Source organism: Salvelinus alpinus, chromosome 20 (assembly GCF_045679555.1).
Source record: "Salvelinus alpinus chromosome 20, SLU_Salpinus.1, whole genome shotgun sequence".
Lineage (NCBI taxonomy): Eukaryota > Metazoa > Chordata > Actinopteri > Salmoniformes > Salmonidae > Salvelinus > Salvelinus alpinus.
Window position 1 is genome coordinate 10,736,404 of NC_092105.1, and position 18,413 is coordinate 10,754,816.

The 18,413-nt window shown below is 44.1% G+C and overlaps 1 protein-coding gene and 1 pseudogene across 1 annotated transcript; both read left to right on the plus strand.

The window, feature by feature from the left end:
- LOC139546291 (FERM and PDZ domain-containing protein 4-like) overlaps positions 1-10,574 on the plus strand; it is a 77,715-nt pseudogene extending 67,141 nt beyond the window's left edge.
- A 1,760-nt stretch (positions 10,575-12,334) lies between these two features.
- Positions 12,335-18,354, plus strand: tlr7 (toll-like receptor 7). The gene is made up of 2 exons (XM_071354486.1): positions 12,335-12,559; positions 14,458-18,354. Exons 1-2 carry the CDS (start codon positions 12,542-12,544, stop codon positions 17,629-17,631), a joined length of 3,192 nt encoding a protein of 1,063 aa, XP_071210587.1. The 5' UTR covers positions 12,335-12,541; the 3' UTR covers positions 17,632-18,354.
- The last annotated feature ends 59 nt before the right edge of the window (positions 18,355-18,413 follow it).

The window sequence follows — 18,413 nt, forward strand, 5'->3', positions numbered from 1 at the left end:
TCTCTCTGCTGTCCCCTCTTCTCCCTCTCTCTTTCTCCTGTCTCTTCTCCCTCTCTCTCGTCTCTTCTCTCTCTCTCTCTCTTCTGTCTCCTCTTCTCCCTCTCTTTCCTGTCTCCTCTTCTCCCCCTCTTCTCCAGCTCACTCTTAATGCAGCACATTGGGAAAGAGCACCACCTAGTGGAATACTGAACCTGATTTCTCATGCTCTCATACATTTCCCACTGTTAGATAATGTAATGCGTCACTGTGACCAATCACAGCGCCACCTTCTTTGGAAAATAAATCCTCTGTGCACATTAATGCAACGACAGTAGCCTAAATTGCTCATGTTCTTTTTCAGCTGTCAGCATTGCAGGCCAAGGTCCACTATCTGAAGTATCTCAGTGACCTGAGACTGTATGGAGGGCGGGTGTTTAAATCTATACTGCTGGTAAATAACTACCTCTTATTTTCTGAACTTTTGAGTAACGACACATCAAATATCAGAATATCATATCTCATAATAAGTTATTAATGGAGTCTGTGTATCCAGAGACGAGCTGCCATCTGCATTTCGGGCAAATGCCAGATGGGCTTGTCCATTTTTAGCAGTGGGCCTGTCTAACTTGTATTTTTTGCACAAAATGATCCTTATCTGGCTAATATGGGGGCCATAAGTGAAAACAATGGGCCGTGTGGGTGCTTCAAGAAATAAAATGGGCCTGTGTAAGGGCCTCAAGGATAAAAATGGTCTGGTATGGAGGCTTCAAGGAAAAAAATGGGCTGGTGTATGGGCCTCAAGGGGGAAATGGGCTGGTGTGGGGGCTTCAAGGAAAAGAATGGGCTGGTGTATGGGCCTCAAGGGGGAAATGGGCTGGTGTGGGGTCTTCAAGGAAAAAAATGGTCCGGTGTGTTAGAAATGCCACGGCCAATATGTGGTCCCATTCCGCCCCCGTGTGTATTGTCTTTCAATGGTTTCCCTTCTGCTTTATGCCCACAGCAAGGAGAGAAGCACACAGAGGTGACTCTACTAGTGGGTCCCAGGTATGGCATCAGTCATGTGATCAACACCAAGACTAACCTGGTGGCGCTGCTGGCGGACTTCAGCCACGTCAACCGTATCGAGATGTACACAGAGGACGAGAAGAACGTCAGGGTAGAGCTACATGTTCTGGATGTCAAGGTGAAATCTTCTACATGAACTCATTCTGAGTGTGGTATTTTTTTCCAATAATCCTATCACAATGAACTTTTTATCAGTTGAATATTGACACCAATATTAAACTTTTTCTGAAATATTCTATAAAAATATGTAACATTTTGTTAAGACATTTTGTTTTTTTATCTTTCTATCTATAGGCCATCATTGTAGGCCGTCATTGTAAATAAGAATTTGTTCTTAACTGACTTGCCTTGTTAAATAAAGGTTAAATAATTCTTATTATTTTAATCTATAAAAATACAGAAATATGTAGGTAAACTGCATTTTTGGTAAATATTTCCAAATAAAAATATAATATAATAAAATGTTACAACAATTTCCTCTATACAAGTCTGAAGAATTTACAGAGCATTCGGAAAGTTTTCAGACCTCTAGACTTTTTCCACATTTTGTTACGTTACAGCCTTATTCTAAAATTGATAAAATACTTTTCCCCCCTCATCAATCTACACAGAATACCCCATAATGACAAAGCAAAAACAGGTTTTTAGAATCTTTTGCAAATGTATAAAATAAATTCAAACTGAAATACCTTATTTACATACTGTAAGTATTCAGACCCTTTGTCACATCTGCTCCTCCTGCCACACCCCCTAGTGGACATCCAGTGTCTCCTTGACCTGCAGCCATTCCCCTAGTTCTCCCTCTCCCTCTCTCTGTGTGATTGTGTGGTTGGAGACAGGTGTGCTGGGGTCAGAGCAGTTCCCCACCAGCTGCAACCCGTTCCATAATCTAGACCTCTACAAATACTCAGTCCTGCCACTTCCCCTCTGCCAGATCGTAATCTCTGTTCGTCTTGCTGCTCTGACTCTGTTTCCTGTCTCCTGTTCCACATCTCACCACCCTGCTACCTTGTTCTGGATTCAGCCCACCATCACTCCCTTGGATTCCCCTCTGGACCTGTTTACCCTGTCCCAACCCAGCTCACTCAAACCTCAGCCTCCACATCTGGTTTCCTACAACTCATCCGAACTTCTCTGGATCCGCACTTCATCTCTCCCTGTTACAATAAATATCTGGGTTCATTTATCCCTGTTTTCCTGTCTGAGTCTGCGCTTGGATTCCACTGTGCTGCTCCACCTAACACCCTTTGCTATGAGACTTGAAATTGAGCTCAGGTGCATCCTGTTTCCATTGATCATCCTTTGTTTCTACAACTTGATTGGAGACCACCTGTGGTAAATTCAATTGATTGGAAATTATTTGGAAAGGCACACACCTGTCTATATAAGGTCCCACAGTTGACAGTGCATGTCAGAGCAAAAACCAAGCCATAAGGTTGAAGGAATTGTTTGTAGAGCTCCGAGACAGGATTGTGTCGAGGCACAGATTTGGGGAAGGGTACCAAAATATTTCTGCAGCATTGAAGGTCCCCAAGAACAGTGGCCTCCATCATTCTTAAATGGAAAAAGTTTGGAACCTCCATGACTATTCCTAGAGCTGATCGTCTGGCCAAACTGATCAATCGGGGTAGAAGGGCCTTGGTCTGGGAGGTGACCGCCAACCCGATGGTCACTCTGACAGAGCTCCTGAATTCCTCTGTGGAGATGGGAGAACCTTCCAGAAGGACAACCATCTGCAGCACTCCACCAATCAGGTCTTTATTGTAGAGTGGTCAGACGAAAGCCACTCCTCAGTAAAAGGCACATGACAGCCCACTTGGAGTTTACCAAAAGGCACATAAAGGACTCTCAGACCATGAGAAACAAGATTCTCTGGTGTGATGAAACCAAGATTGAACTCTTTGGTCTGAATGCCAAGTGTCACATCTGGAGGAAACCTGGCACCATCCCTAAGGTGAAGCATGGTGGTGGCAGCATCATGCTGTGGGGATGTTTTTCAGCGGCAGGGAGTCTAGTCAGGATCGAGGGAAAGATGAACAGAGCAAAGTACAGAGAGATCCTTGTTGAAAACCTGCTCCATAGCACTCAGGATCTCAGATCGGGGTGAAGGTTCACCTTCCAATTGGACAATGACCCTAAGCACACAGCCAAGAAAATGCAGGACTGGCTTCGGGACAGGTCTCTGAATGTCCTTGAGTGGCCCAGCCAGACCCCGGACTTGAACCCGATCGAACATCTCTGGAGAGACCTGAAAATAGCTATGCACCAGCGCTCCCCATCCAAGCTGACAGAGCTTGAGAGAATCTACAAAGAAGAATGGGAGAAACTCCCCAAATACTGGTGTGCCAAGCTTGTAGCATCATACCCAATAAGAGTTGAGGCTGTAATCACTGCCAAAGGTGCTTCAACAAAGTACTGAGTAAAGGGTCTGAATACTTATGTAAATGTCAGTTTTTATTTTTGGGCCAAAATTTCTACAAATCCGTTTTTGCTTCGTCATTGTGGGGTATTGTGATGTCATTGTGGGGTATTGTGATGTCATTATGGGGTATTGTGTGTAGATTGATGAAGAAATAAAAAACTATTTCATTAATTTTAAAATAAGGCTGTAACGTAACGAAATGTGGAAAAAGTCAAGGGGTCTGACAACTTTCTGAATGCACTGTATCTAAGGATAGCCACACAACATGGTGTGAATAAAGATGCTTCTGAAGCTGAGAAAAGTAAGTTGGCATGTGGGAAGAGTCTGACTTTCATAAAATGACAGTTAAAGAGGAGTATAATGAATTTAGACTACCAAACGCCAAATGCCTATTTAGACCCAATCACCATCTGTTCAAGGTAAGTTACTACATATAGTCCAGTTTGTAACATTCTCTATGAACTGGGATTAAAAACCCTTTTTAGGGGACATGCGCGGTCACGGAACCGGTTCCGTCGTCCGACATGCCCGCTTAGAAATCAATCAGATTTGCCCTCAAAATTGCCCTGGTTCCCACGGACACAGTAGTATTTTTCTGAGCCTGTGTGACATACTATAGGATGTGAAATCTGAAAGCACTTGAAGCTGGCGCCACAGACAAAGCAAATACCCGCAATGGTTATGTCGTAGCACATTCAGAGATCGGTTTATAGCCATTCATCTAAATAATTCATAGATTTTAAACAAAAAAACACTTTGTTTTTCATAGACGGACATGAAATGAAAGTATGATAAACAAAATAAAATATACATCTACATCAAGTTTTAGAAATGTTATGTTTACTTTTTAATTAAAGTACTAATACCAAAATACCCTAAAATCTGAGAAATGCTCATTTGATGCAACAAAAAAAGTAGTACCTCTAGTACAAAATGATATTCTGTAATAATATTGAGCAAGGAAATGAATGCTCAATGAGAACCATTAGAATACCACTAAGCCTTGTCTTAATTCAGCTCCTGACATTATTTAATCTTAGTCTATTTCCAGTTAGTGTGTGTTCATTGTTGTCCTCTTATCTTCTAGCCCATCACTCTACTAATGGAGTCCACTGATGCGATGAATCTGGCCTGTCTGACTGCTGGATACTACAAACTACTGGTGGACTCTCGTCGTTCCATCTTCAACGTGGTCAAAACAGGGAATGTAGTCAACACCGGTGAGTCTCTAGACTCTATGCAGTTCTAAGTCGATACAATATAACTGCTGTTGCAGAAACCTGATTATCAACCCCTGGTTTGGTTCCTATCCTCAGGCCATGACTCCAGAGTAAAGCAGGTCTACCAGGCCATAGAGTGGACATACAGCGCTTCCTTTAGGGGATGTGAGGAGCACCAGCACCACAACAACCAGCGCTGCATCAGAGAGCCCTCCACCAATAGAGACACAGACTACATGGACCCTGGCTATATCACTGAGATCCAGCAGCCGCCCCAGTACTGCATGCAAATGGCAGAGAGGGTGGATGCCAGAGGGGGGACCAGTGGTCCAACACACCCCCAACCCTACCTCTGTGTCCCCAGGCCCAAACCCCAGGACTCCCCCCGCAGCGTTAAGGTCTCCTTCACCTTCGGGGATCCTCCGTTAGACAGTGTGGACCCCCAGAACCTGGGCTACCAGAGGCTGATGGAGGAAGGCCCAGAGGTTCTACACGACCCCATGTATGAGCGACTAGATGAGGACTACAACAGCAGGGATCCCATGGGGATGGCCGGGGAGGGATATCCTTACGCTGACAAAATCTTCGGCATCACCGAGTGCAGTGAGGAGCCGCTGCTGCACGACATATGCTATGCGGACACCACAGACGCAGACGAGGACGAGGAGGACATCAGTTGCGAGGAGGACATGGGACTGATGGGGGATCTGGACAAGGCTAGGTTCCTCACGCTCTCTGGGTCCAGCGATGACATCATCGACCTGACCTCCCTGCCCCCGCCATGGGAGGGTAAGGACGAGAAAGATAACGAAGATGTGTTGCTTCACTCCCTCAACCTGGCCATCGCAGCCCCGCCCCCAGGCTTCAGGGACCGCTCTGATGAGGACGAGCAGCACGGGGGGGCCCGGTTGCCTGTCAAGAAGGGCCAGGGGACCCGTGATAATATCCCAGTGTCCCTCATAGACTCAGTCACCACACAGGTGGAGAAGGGCCTTGAGGGGGCCCTGGACGAAGCTGTGGTGTCCACATTACAGGCCCTGGAGGCCCTGGCAGCTTCTGAGGAGCAGAGCCCAAAACCACAGTCAGAAAATAGCACAGGTTCTTCTTCTTACACTACTGTAACGTTTATTCATTAACACCACGCAAATTATCCAGACATGAACGTTTTTCATTTGTTGTTGATTTTTCAATAAAAAAACCATTTTGTTCTGTGTTTCCATTTTGTGTGTGCATTGTGTCATTCATTTTGAACGTAAAACATTTGCTGTGTGACACTCATTTTGTCTCCAGAGCTTTTTCTGTGTATCATTTTGTTTGTTTTATAATTTATGAACAGTGCACAAATGCATTTCAACTCACAGCTTTCATTCTTTTTGTACCAATGAAATGTGTACTATTTTATAATATCTCTCAGGTGAAGTTGTTAATAAAATGTCTTTCTCTCTGTGGCACACAGGTATAGAAATATCAAGGGCATTTAGCCCCGAGTCCTCGTCAGACTCTGGCAACGAGACTAACTCCTCTGAGATGACAGAGAGCTCAGAGCTGGTCGCTGCCCAGAAACTCTCTGAAACCCACCTGAGACTGTATGTGGCCACCACTGAGGGCTACCACACTCTGACTGAGGAGAAAATAGAGTTTCCTGTAACACGGTATGAGGACGGGACGGCCCTGGCCATACAGCACGACCCTCAGGAGACCCAGGGGGAGGAGGAGGAGGAGAAGAAGAAAGAGGAAGGGGCCAAGTCCTCGGGTGTGTCATCCACCCAGATCCTCTACTCAGAAAGGGGAGAGATGGAGCCAGAGACCATGGAGACCAAGTCCCCCACCGACTACTTTAGCAAACTGCACATGGGCTCTTTGATGAGCAAGCAGCCAGGAAAGCACAGTGACCCTGAGGGCAGGATTCAGGGAGATACCAGTGACTCAAGAGAAAAACGAAACAGCAAAGTCCACTCAAATAGAGGGGAGCCACCCAAATATAATGCTATTGTAAGGGAATCTCCATACATGAACCAATTCGAGTTGGGCCGAACGCCATATCCGTATCGAGAGAAGCCCCCAAGATATCACCGGCCGCCTGAAAACAAAGTGGCCAACAATCTTTCCCCAGACTGTGTGAATGACTCACAAGCCTCCCTCTCTGACAGGGTAACAATTAAGGGAGACAAGCAGGACTGGGATGAGAGGAGCCAGCAGTTAGAGGTTTCACACTCCCTCTCTCTCGCCAAAGACCCCCACAGTACCCAGGAAGCCAATTTACCCGGCAGCGACCGGCAGCAGCAGCAGTCGAGGATCCCCTCAGCCGAGCAGGATGTCACACGGCTCTATGAGTACCACCTTAGTAAGCACATGCCATCGTTACAGAGCAGCGAGGGTGTCCACTCCCTCCAGAGCTCACAGTGTTCCTCCATAGACGCTAGCTGCAGTACAGGAAGCAGCAGATGTGTCACGCCCATGGACTCCCCCCTCTGCGCCGGAGAAAACATGCATCTACTGTCGGAGTGTTCCCTCAAGGGAATGGGCCATATGAGTTGGGAGGAGAAGGCCTATGGCACCCAAGGCCAGGCCACACAGCAAGGCAAGGCTAGACATCAGACCATGGACCCAACCCTGCTGAGGAAGATCCACGCAGCCACCAGTGCTGAGCCTGGGTTCGGTACCATACGAGGAGATGACTGCCAACGGATGCCCAAGATCAAAGAAACCACAGGTACAACTAAATAAGTGTATTCCTATGATGTCTGTGTGCTTACAGGTCTTTTTCCAGTATTATTCCAACCTCATAGTGTGGAAATATGTATAAAACACAGGAAAATCTAATTCTTAAGTGGATTTTTAAGTGGCTTTGGGAAACAATTCCAGGAGGGAAGTGTGGCTGTTGATAAATGATTAACTCGTGGGGATTAGGATACGCGTCAGAGTGACAGGGTATAATCATCCCTTCAGGCAGAAAGACAGTAGAATGTCAATAGTATTTATACAATAATACAGTGCATGCATGTGTAGCACAGGAGGCTGGTGAGAGGAGGATGGCTCATAATAATGGCCGGAAAGGAGCGAATGGAATGGCATCAAACACATGGAAACCATGGAAACCACGTGTTTGATATATTTGATACCATTCCACTGATTCCGCTCCAGTCATTAACATGAGCCCGTCATCCCCAATTAAGGTGCCACCAACCTCCTGTGATGTGTAGAGGATTGTTGTAAGATGTAATAATATTGCTGTGCGTGAGGCCTTCTCGGTCCATTATGCAAAACTTGCTGCAGGGAGAGTTGGTCAAAGTGCTGAAATGCAACGTTATTCTATTTTACACCATTCTCTAGAAATCAAGCTATGTTATGAAAGCATCATTAGAGAAAAAAAATCTTACTAAAAAGTCGTCTGATGAAAACAGGAAAGGGTGATGAGAGATCAAAGCAATGCACCATGTTGTCAGGGAGATGCTTAATGATTCTCTTTCTATTTCTGCTCCCCCGTAGTGTAGCTTGTACACAGCTGGAGACGGCTGCTGGGAAAGACTCCTCTTCAGCTCTCTCTGAGGTCAACTCCGCCGCCACCACCACCAACTCACCACCATCATTCACCAGTAGCAGCAGCACGTCCAGAGTCCAGTGTTCCCAGTGTGCCAAAGCAGCAGGGGTGCCACAGCCCTGAGTCCCTCCCATACTGCACCCAGGCATTCCTCTCAAGCTTACACCCATGTGAACGTATCACAAGCAGCCTCAGGAGTCGGATGCTGAGGAGGAGCTGGAGCAGCATCACGCCGGGCTCTGGGAGCCTCGAAGCGCTGCTGGAAAAAACAAAAGCCACTCTGAACGGGTGGAGCGCCCAGAGAGTCCAGTCACCCGACGACCCCACCAAGCCACAGAGGGGAGATTTGCTTTTTCCAAGACACTTTCCAAGAGCTTGTCTCAGGGCTCAGTATGGTCTGTTAGATCAGTTAGCTCTCAGTCACGGGATGCCAAGCAGCTCCGGGCCATGCCACTACCCAGACTGCACCGCAGGAGGTGGTGGATGTGCCTGGAGGAGGTGCCACTCAATGCTTCCCCAAGAGGAAGACCAACATGGTTGGGGACGATGTAGATGAAGGGGGAGAAAACCCCATCCCACAGCCGTTCTCTGGAGGTCAAGGGACCCAATCACTCCCTACCGACCTCAGTGTTGAGGTAGAGAACACAATCTCTCTATACACCTCTGGAGCTGAACCCTCCACTGTGGCTGAACACCTCAACATGGCCAGTGTTGTGACTTTGAGTGACATGAGTCTGGGAACAATGCTGGCCCATGTGAACTCACTGAAGGGAAGACTTACAGCCTCCCCAAGGGGGTCCCAGACACACAGAGAGATGCCCTTTAGATAATGGCCCTAGTGCGCTCCAGTGTAGGTCAGGGAGGGGGCCAGAGAGAGATCCAGAGGTCAGAGGTCAGGTAGCCCGACCTGTGGAGATTCAGCCAGCTGCTCTCCATGGAGGCCCTAGAGCGAGGCAGCGCCTGTAGTCACATGGCCCTGGTGCACCCTGCTCACCCTGACTCAGTTTCCACATGCTCTGCTGCTTAACAAAGGCCTGCATGTCACTGGTGGAGGGCTTTAGCCATGAGAGCCGGCAGAGCGAGCTGGTCGCCAAGGTGGACGAGCTGGTCGCCAAGGTGGACGAGCTGGTCGCCAAGGTGGACGAGCTGGTCGCTAAGGTGGACGAGCTGGTAGCCAAGGTGACGAGTTGGTAGCCAAGGTGACGAGTTGTTAGCCAAGGTAGACGAGCTGGTAGCCAAGGTGGAGAGTTGGTAGCCAAGGTGGACGAGCTGGTAGCCAAGGTGACGAGTTGGTAGCCAAGGTGACGAGTTGGTAGCCAAGGTAGACGAGCTGGTAGCCAAGGTGGACGAGCTGGTAGCCAAGGTGGACGAGTTGGTAGCCAAGGCAGACGAGCTGGTAGTCAAGGTGGATGAGCTGGTAGCCAAGGTGACGAGCTGGTAGCTAAGGTGACGAGCTGGTAGCCAAGGTAGACGAGCTGGTAGCCAAGGTGGACGAGTTGGTAGCCAAGGCAGACGAGCTGGTAGCCAAGGTGGACGAGCTGGTAGCCAAGGTGATGAGCTGGAGGTGACGAGCTGGTATCCAAGGTGACGAGCTGGTAGCTAAGGTGACAAGCTGGTATCCAAGGTGACGAGCTGGTAGCTAAGGTGACGAGCTGGTAGCTAAGGTGGACGAGCTGGTAGCCAAGGTGACGAGGTCGTCATGAGTTATGTCCGCTTGCGACTGCTGAAACGGCTTCGGGCAGCTCCCCCGATGACACATCACTCTAACCACCATGTCTGCTATTGTCAATACACTGAGTTGCTCAATTACAACACTCCTTTACAAGTAAACAGAACAGCACGGTTGTCTTTCTGATTAGTGATTTCAAAGCCATACGTAAGAGACATGGGTTTATTCGACTCAAACCAATGTGAACTGCTGTGACGCACCTTGCCTTTTCTGAATCGTGATGACACTTTTAAAAGAGATTATATTCAGGCCTCTGACAAGAAAATAATTCACTTTAGGGTATATACACTGATATTACTTGATAAGTATACTTTTACAAATTGATAATTAATTTTTGGGGCATCATGTGTCCTCTATTGGATCTGCATTATATTTGTATTCATTGTATTGAAATATTATTTTACACATGATACATATTATATGACAAAGAGCTCTAGACAAATCAATGTGGAAGACAATAAATTATATTATGTGATACAGTCCATTGTGACCTCAATCTTTTTCATTTGCTGAACCCAACGTAGTTTATGGATCTTTGCACATGATCACTGAGTACTTTCCTGTTATTTACGTAGTCAGCACTGTAACATATTAAAGGTTTAAAACCCTTCAACCTGATCATGGTCTCTGGTCTCCTTTATTCTTCTGATAACAAATGGCATACATAAAGGTCCATTTTAATTTTCAATTATCAATTTCAAAATATTTCACAAATATTGTTTTCTTGTTCTCTAAAGCCAAGCCCCTTTCTGCATGAGTGAAGGGAGCTTACTTCATCTTTCTCATAATTTATACCAAAAACTCTCCTGGACCATGTTTGTTGAATAACAATGTTTAATTATTTACTGTTTGGAAGGTGGAGAGTGTGTCTGCATGGGGTATTCTAGCCTCGCCAGGCACAGACAGCTCTGTTTTTCACTGCAGCCACTAGCTACTGTCCCAGTTGTCCCTGCATGCACGCCCAACTGATGGAAAGTTTTGTGATGTGTTTCTCTAAACCTAAGTTTCACTTTCATTTACAGAAAAAATGAACCTGAAACTGTGGTAACACAATAGAGAAATGTGTCAGCACATGTCTCCAGTAAACACGTTTCCTCCTTGTATACAGTGCCTATAGTCAGTCTACACACCCTTTGCAAAGTTTTCACATTTTACTACCTAAAAATGTAATCTAAATGTGAAATGAAATGTATTGAAATTCTTCCAAATAAATACAAAATTGAAAACTAAGATGTCTTGATTGCATATTTATTCACACCCCAGAGGTAATACTTGGTGAAAGCAGCTTTGGCAACAATTACAGCTGTGAATAATTTTTCATAAGATTTGATCAACTTTTCACAAATCTTAGAGCAACATAAGGAATGCAGTCTCTGCTAACATGGCAACATTGCTTTACAATTTAAATCACGCTGTAAAGCTGAACTTCTGCAATATGTATTGAATAGAGACCTAAGGCACGTTTTCCTTTAACTTTTTACCTGGGCTTTGCTCCTTTCATATTTCCTTTGATCCTGACAAACTCCCCAGTCCCTGCCAGTGGCAAGCATACCCATAACATGATGCTGCCACCAAATACTTAGTGTTTTACAACATTTCATTCACCACATTACTAACCTGTATGACAAAGTGAAAATAAGGAAGCCTGTGTTAAATCCACATTCTGTTTGCAACAAGGCCCTTAAGTAATTCTGCAAGACAACATGGCAAAGAAATGTCATTTTTTGCCTAATTTAAAAACTTGAATACAACACATCACAAAGTGAAACCCTCTGTATTTGCTGGCAGCATCATGGTATGGGTATGCTTGTCACCGGCAGGGACTGGAGAGTTTGTCAGGATCAAAAGAAATGTGGAATGCGCTTCCACCCGGTATTAACTCTGGGGTGTGAAGACATATGCAATCAAAACATCTTTGTTTGAATATAATTTTTCTTTCGCTTTGAAAATGTGGAGTAGGTTGTGTAGATCGTTTGGGGGGGAAAAATCCACTTTAATCCCTTTTTAGATTTAATATTAAGGCAGAACATTTTGAAGACTGCAATGCTATCATAAATAAGACAAACGGTATGCATATTCCTATCAATAAATGTTAAAAATCAAGGATGAGCACATGCTTGAAAGAAGCTCCATTCACACACAATTCATCAGTACTGCTGCAAACTGCTTAAATTATATTTAAAAATATATATATATATATGTAAATTAAGCTATTGAATGTATAGTATTAGATTTTATAAACCAAGAAAGCCTACATACAGAAAATGCTGATCAAGTGCTTCAATTAAGCCTGCACCAGAAATAGACAACATTTATTGATTTAACAATTTAGATTTTAGGAACTTGACCTGAGGCAACAGTTGTACTATATGCCTATTGATAGATGGGTGTCTAGCATCTGCCTAAAGGGAAGTGGAAGCTATTAAAGACACTTTCACTCGCGCATCTGTTGTCCTTCCACGTTCCATCAGCCTGTGTTTTCTTGTTTTCACGTGAACATTTTATCGTTCTTAGTAGTCCTTTTATTTTACAGTAAGAGAGAACTGAGCCGTGAGAACTTATCGACACAAACGTTGATCTGAACAATGATGTCTCACATGATGGTAAGAATTCCGTTCATATGGTTATACATTTCATATGATACTACATTTAATATGGTAATACATGTAATATGGTAATACATCTAATATGGTAATATATCTAATATGGTAATACAGTGCATATGATAATACATGTAATATGGTAATACATCTAATATGGTAATACATTCCATATGATAATACATGTAATATGGTAATACATTTCATATGGTAATACATCTAATATGGTAATACAGTGCATATGATAATACATTCCATATGATAATACATTTAATATGGTAATACCTTTCATATGGTAACACATTTAATATGGTAATACCTTTCATATGGTAATACATTTCATATGGTAATACATTTCATATGATAATACAGTTCATGAATATAGGGTGTAGCATGCACATCCATTGTGCAAGGAGAAAAAGAGATTGATGAAAATGAAGAAACTTGGGATTAACCTCTGTCTCTAACCTCTAAGCTAACACGATGGTCATACCATGGATCATTTAGTTATTCGATTTGGGATTTTAGGACCCCTTTAGGTATAAATTCAATAACATATTGAATTTGGCCTTTGCTACTACCGAGACGCATTGAATCGCACATTAATAATTGGCTAAAAAGACTGTCTAAAAAATAAATCATAAGGTTTTGAAGAGTCTGTCCTTTAACTAGGAGATATAAGAAAGCTCAGGAAATATTTTAGTTTTTTGGACACATATTTAACCCCTTATTTTTGTTGGCACAAAACTACCTCCATACTTCCATTAGTTTGTATGGGTTACCTTCAGACGGGTCGTAGAGCAAAACAGAAAACACTGAACGCTTTGGCCTTCCAACTATGGATAGAGTGGTCGTAGAGCAAAACAGAAAACACTGAACGCTTTGGCCTTCCAACTATGGATAGAGTGGTCGTAGTCGTTTTGAAGGCCAAACCGTTTGGACACTACATACATTTTTCGTGAGAAGACCGACTTTCAGGACATCTCATGGTCTGACAAACATCTCTGTAGCTTGGACACCTTCCATCGCTGATGCAGAAGACCAACATAGGTAGATGTGGCGGATTGAGACAAAAATATTGGATTTCTCTGAAATTATAACTGACAGATTTTGATGGGGATTTGTTTTAATCATGTTACTTAGATTGATGCATGTGTGGGCCAATAGACTCTTAATTAACCATGATTATAAAGGACTCAATAGAGGTGAAGGAAAAAAGGAAACTGCACACTGCTCTTGAAAGTATCACTGATCTTTAATAAGCTTACGTATTGGCCTCACGGCCTTCGTCAGAGCTTTTTTTGACGAAGGCCGTGAGGCCAATACGTAAGCTTATTAAAGATCAGTGATACTTTCAAGAGCAGTGTGCGGTTTCCTTATTCCTTCATCTTGTTCAACTGTTACCATGCACCTGCAAAAAAGATTGCTCAGATGTGCGAGTGCCTTTTGAATTTTGACTCAATAGAGGTAAAAGGACATTTTTATATATTGTTTAAGTTATGTCTATGCAGAACAACATAGTAAAGGTCAATAGAATCAGAATAAGAAATAGTAGAAATGAAAAAATGCCATCACAACCTTTTCATAAATTAACCAACATCTGCAGTAGCTTTGTTGCTCAGCTTTGTTGAGCTGAGCCACTGGTTTCTATATTTGTATATTTTATTGAGCAGTTAATTTACTAAATTATTTTAAGACTCTCTTGTGTCCTGTGGTTTAAGAGAGGCGACCTGCAAATAAAACTTGTTATCATTATCCCTCTAGAAATAACACTGTCCTGTTCCCCCAGAGACCAGAGTGTGTTATCATTATCCCTCTAGTAATAACATTGTCCTGTTCCCCCAGAGGTCAGAGTGTGTTATCATTATCCCTCTAGAAATAACACTGTCCTGTTCCCCCAGAGGTCCGAATGTGCATCTTTCCACGTGTGTGGGGTGATACTGCTGGGCCTGTGGTGCTCCTCTGTGCTGGCAGCTGGAAGCTGGTACCCCAAAACCCTACCCTGTGACGTCACCCTGGCCAGCAACGACACAATGGTCAACGTAGATTGCACTGAGAGAGGACTTCTGGAGGTCCCAAAGGACATCCCCAGAAACACCACCAACCTGACCCTCACCATCAACCACATCCCTCTCATTAACTCAACGTCCTTCCAGGGCCTGGAGAACCTCACCGAGATCGACATGCGCTGTAACTGCGTGCCCATCAAGATCGGCCCCAAGGACCGCATGTGCACAGAGAGTGTGACTATCAAGACAAACACCTTCAAAGACCTGAGGAATCTGAAGGCTCTGTATTTGGATGGGAATCAGCTTACCAGCATTCCAAAGGGTCTCCCTCCGAACCTCATTCTGCTCAGTCTAGAGGTGAATAAAATATATACCATTCTGAAAAGGAACCTCTCTGACATCACTAACGTACAGATTCTTTACCTGGGTCAAAATTGTTACTATCGTAACCCATGTAATGTTTCCTATCAAATTGAGGAGGGAGCATTTCTACAGCTTGATAACATGACTCTCCTATCCCTCAAGTCAAATAACCTATCCTACATTCCCCCAAGATTACCGACAAGTCTCAGAGAGTTGTATCTCTATAACAACAAGATTGAAATGGTTACTGACAAAGATTTTCATAACCTAACCCAATTGGAGATACTTGACCTGAGCGGAAACTGCCCGCGCTGTTACAATGCACCATTTCCTTGTATTCCGTGTCCTAACAATTCACTTCAGATAGACACAAGCACCTTTAAAACGTTGACCAAACTGAGGATACTACGCATGCATAGTAACTCCCTTACGTATGTGCTTAGAGAGTGGTTTCAGAACTGTAAAGAGCTGCGAGTACTTGATCTCTCAACCAACTTTTTAGCTCGAGAGATAGCATTTACTTACTTCCCACAAGCTCTACCCAACCTGGAAGAATTGGACCTGTCTTTTAACTACGAGCTGCAGAGGTATCCAGCTACACTGCACCTTAGTTCTTCATTTTCCTCCCTGAAATCCTTGAAAGTACTCCGCATCAGGGCCTTCGTCTTCCAGCAACTCACCCTGGAAGACATCAGCCCACTGATTAATCTAAAGAACCTGGAGGTCATTGACTTGGGCACCAACTTCATCAAAATAACCAACCTCAGCATTCTAATGGAACTGAAAAGCTTAAAAATAATCAATTTATCTGACAACAAAATATCGTCCCCCTCTGAAAGTGGTCAGTCTGTTGCCTTTTCAGGAGGAGAAGCCATGCACGGCTCCCCAATGTCAGATGCTGGGCATAGCCGCAATGGAGAAGTGAGAGAGATTCATTATTTTAGATACGATGAGTACGCTCGCAGCTGCAAATACAAGGACAAGGAGGATGGGACGCTGAATTCATTCGTCAATACCCAGTGCAGCAAGTTTGGAAAAACCCTGGATATCAGCAGGAATAATATATTTTTCCTTCACTCCAGATTCTTGAACCTTGCTGACCTTAGATGCCTAAATCTCTCTGGAAATGCCATGAGCCAAAGTCTAAATGGTTCCGAGTTTACTTTCCTCACTCACTTACAGTACCTTGACTTCTCATTCAATCGTCTAGACCTTCTCTATTCCTCAGCGTTTCAGGAACTGAGAAGTTTAGTTATCTTGGACATAAGCAACAACAACCATTACTTTGAATCTGAGGGTTTGACCCACATGCTTAATTTCACCAAAAATCTGACCAAACTGAAGATATTACTAATGAACTATAATAAGATTTCTACATCCACCAACACAGAGCTGGAGAGTCGCTCTCTGGAGAAGTTAGAGTTCAAAGGTAACCGTTTAGATATGCTTTGGAGAGACGGTGATACAAGATACATTGACTACTTCAAAAAACTGCTAAATCTGAGGGTCCTAGACATCTCTCACAACAACCTCAACTTCATCCCTCAGCAAGTCTTCCAAGGCCTGCCAGACAAACTCACTAATCTCTACATCAACAACAACAAACTGAAGATTTTTAGTTGGGAGAAGCTGATTATTCTTCAGTACTTAGAGGTCCTAGATCTCAGTAGTAATAGCATATCAACAGTTCCCCCAGAGCTCTCCAACTGCACCAGATCTCTCAAGACTCTCCTCTTACGCAGAAATCAAATATCCAAACTCTCTGCGTATTTCCTCAAGGACGCCTTTAGTTTGAAGTATCTGGATCTCAGCTTCAATCACATTCAAAACATTGAGCAGACCAGCATGCCTGATGATGTTGTCGATCAAATGGACACGTTAGTCCTGAACAACAACAAGTTCATGTGCAACTGTAACGCCCTCATGTTTGTGATGTGGCTGAACCGCACCATGGTGAACATCCCCAGACTGGCCACCGCTGTGACCTGTGCTGCTCCAGGAGCCCAGAGGGGTCATCCGGTCATCTCCCTGGACCTAGAACTGCAGGCCTGCCAGCATAACTACCTATCCATCATCCTCTACATCCTCCTCACATCCCTGGTGCTCAGCTTCGTCACCCTCTCCATCTCCAGCCACCTCTTCCTCTGGGACGTGTGGTACCTGTACCACTTCCTCCTGGCCAAGTTCAAAGGCTACAGACGCCTGTCCTCGCCGAGCGCTTTCTACGACGCCTTCGTGGTGTACGACAAGAAGGACCCGGAGGTATCTGAGTGGGTGCTGAAGGAGCTGCTTGTTCAGCTGGAGGACCATGGGGACCACCCCTTACAGCTGTGTCTGGAGGAACGAGACTGGATCCCTGGCTGCCCCCTGATTGACAACCTCTCCCAGAGCATTCACCAGAGCAAGAGGACCGTGTTCATACTGACGAACAAGTACATCAAGAGCGGGGACTTCAAGACCGCATTCTACATGGCCCATCAGAGGCTTATGGATGAGAGAGATGATGTGATTGTCTTGATTTTTCTGGAAAAAGTCCCCAGTCACTCAAAGTACCTGAGACTCAGGAAGAGGTTGTATAGGCGGTCAGTGATGGAGTGGCCAACAAATCCTCAAGCGCAGCAATACTTTTGGTTTAGCCTAAGGAGTGTACTGGTAACAGACAGTCAAAAACAATACAGTAATCTCTTCAAGGAGACTCTTTGAAAAAGGCCAAACACAATGATTTTTCGCCATGTTAAGAATACATAGCATTGCCCTTTTTTGTGATTGTGTAATGATTGTGTAATGTCTTTAATGACAAAAAGAGGGAAGCAAACCAATGGAGAACTTCATCAATTAATCTATGAAGTTTCTGTTTGATTTAGCTCAGGTGGTGGGATGGGAATCTGTGGCTATGGTGCCAGCCAGTCAGAGGCACTCAAAAACAATACAGTAATCTCTTCAGGAAGATTCTTTGAAATTTTTTCACTTAGAATACACCTTACCCCCTGGGCACACACTGGTTGAATCGACGTTGTTTCCACGTCATTTCAATAAAATGACATGGAAACAAGATGGAATAGACGTTGAATTGACATCTGTGCCCAGTGGGTAGTGTAGACTTTTTATGTGGTAATTGTTCTAAATGTGACAATTATCTTAAAGACGGTTTTAAGGTTTACAGTAAATGTAATGTATCTGGTGAGAATATTTAGATATGAATTTTCATCTCTAATACTGACTGATTATGTTTGCTGTACTGCAATGCTTATAAATATACTGTCTCAATCTCCTATCCTGCTGCGGAGATTAAGGTAACAATAAATGTATAAAAATAATAATGATTCACAAAATGTTTAATTGATTCTGCCTTTAATCTCTTGATGCATGCCATATGAAACAGTATAAAAATAAATTAATTACAGAAAGTAGGAAGAAAACCAGAAGAGAACTTCCCTAATAACATGCCCCAACACTGACTACCCAGAATCCACCTGACTGAGGCA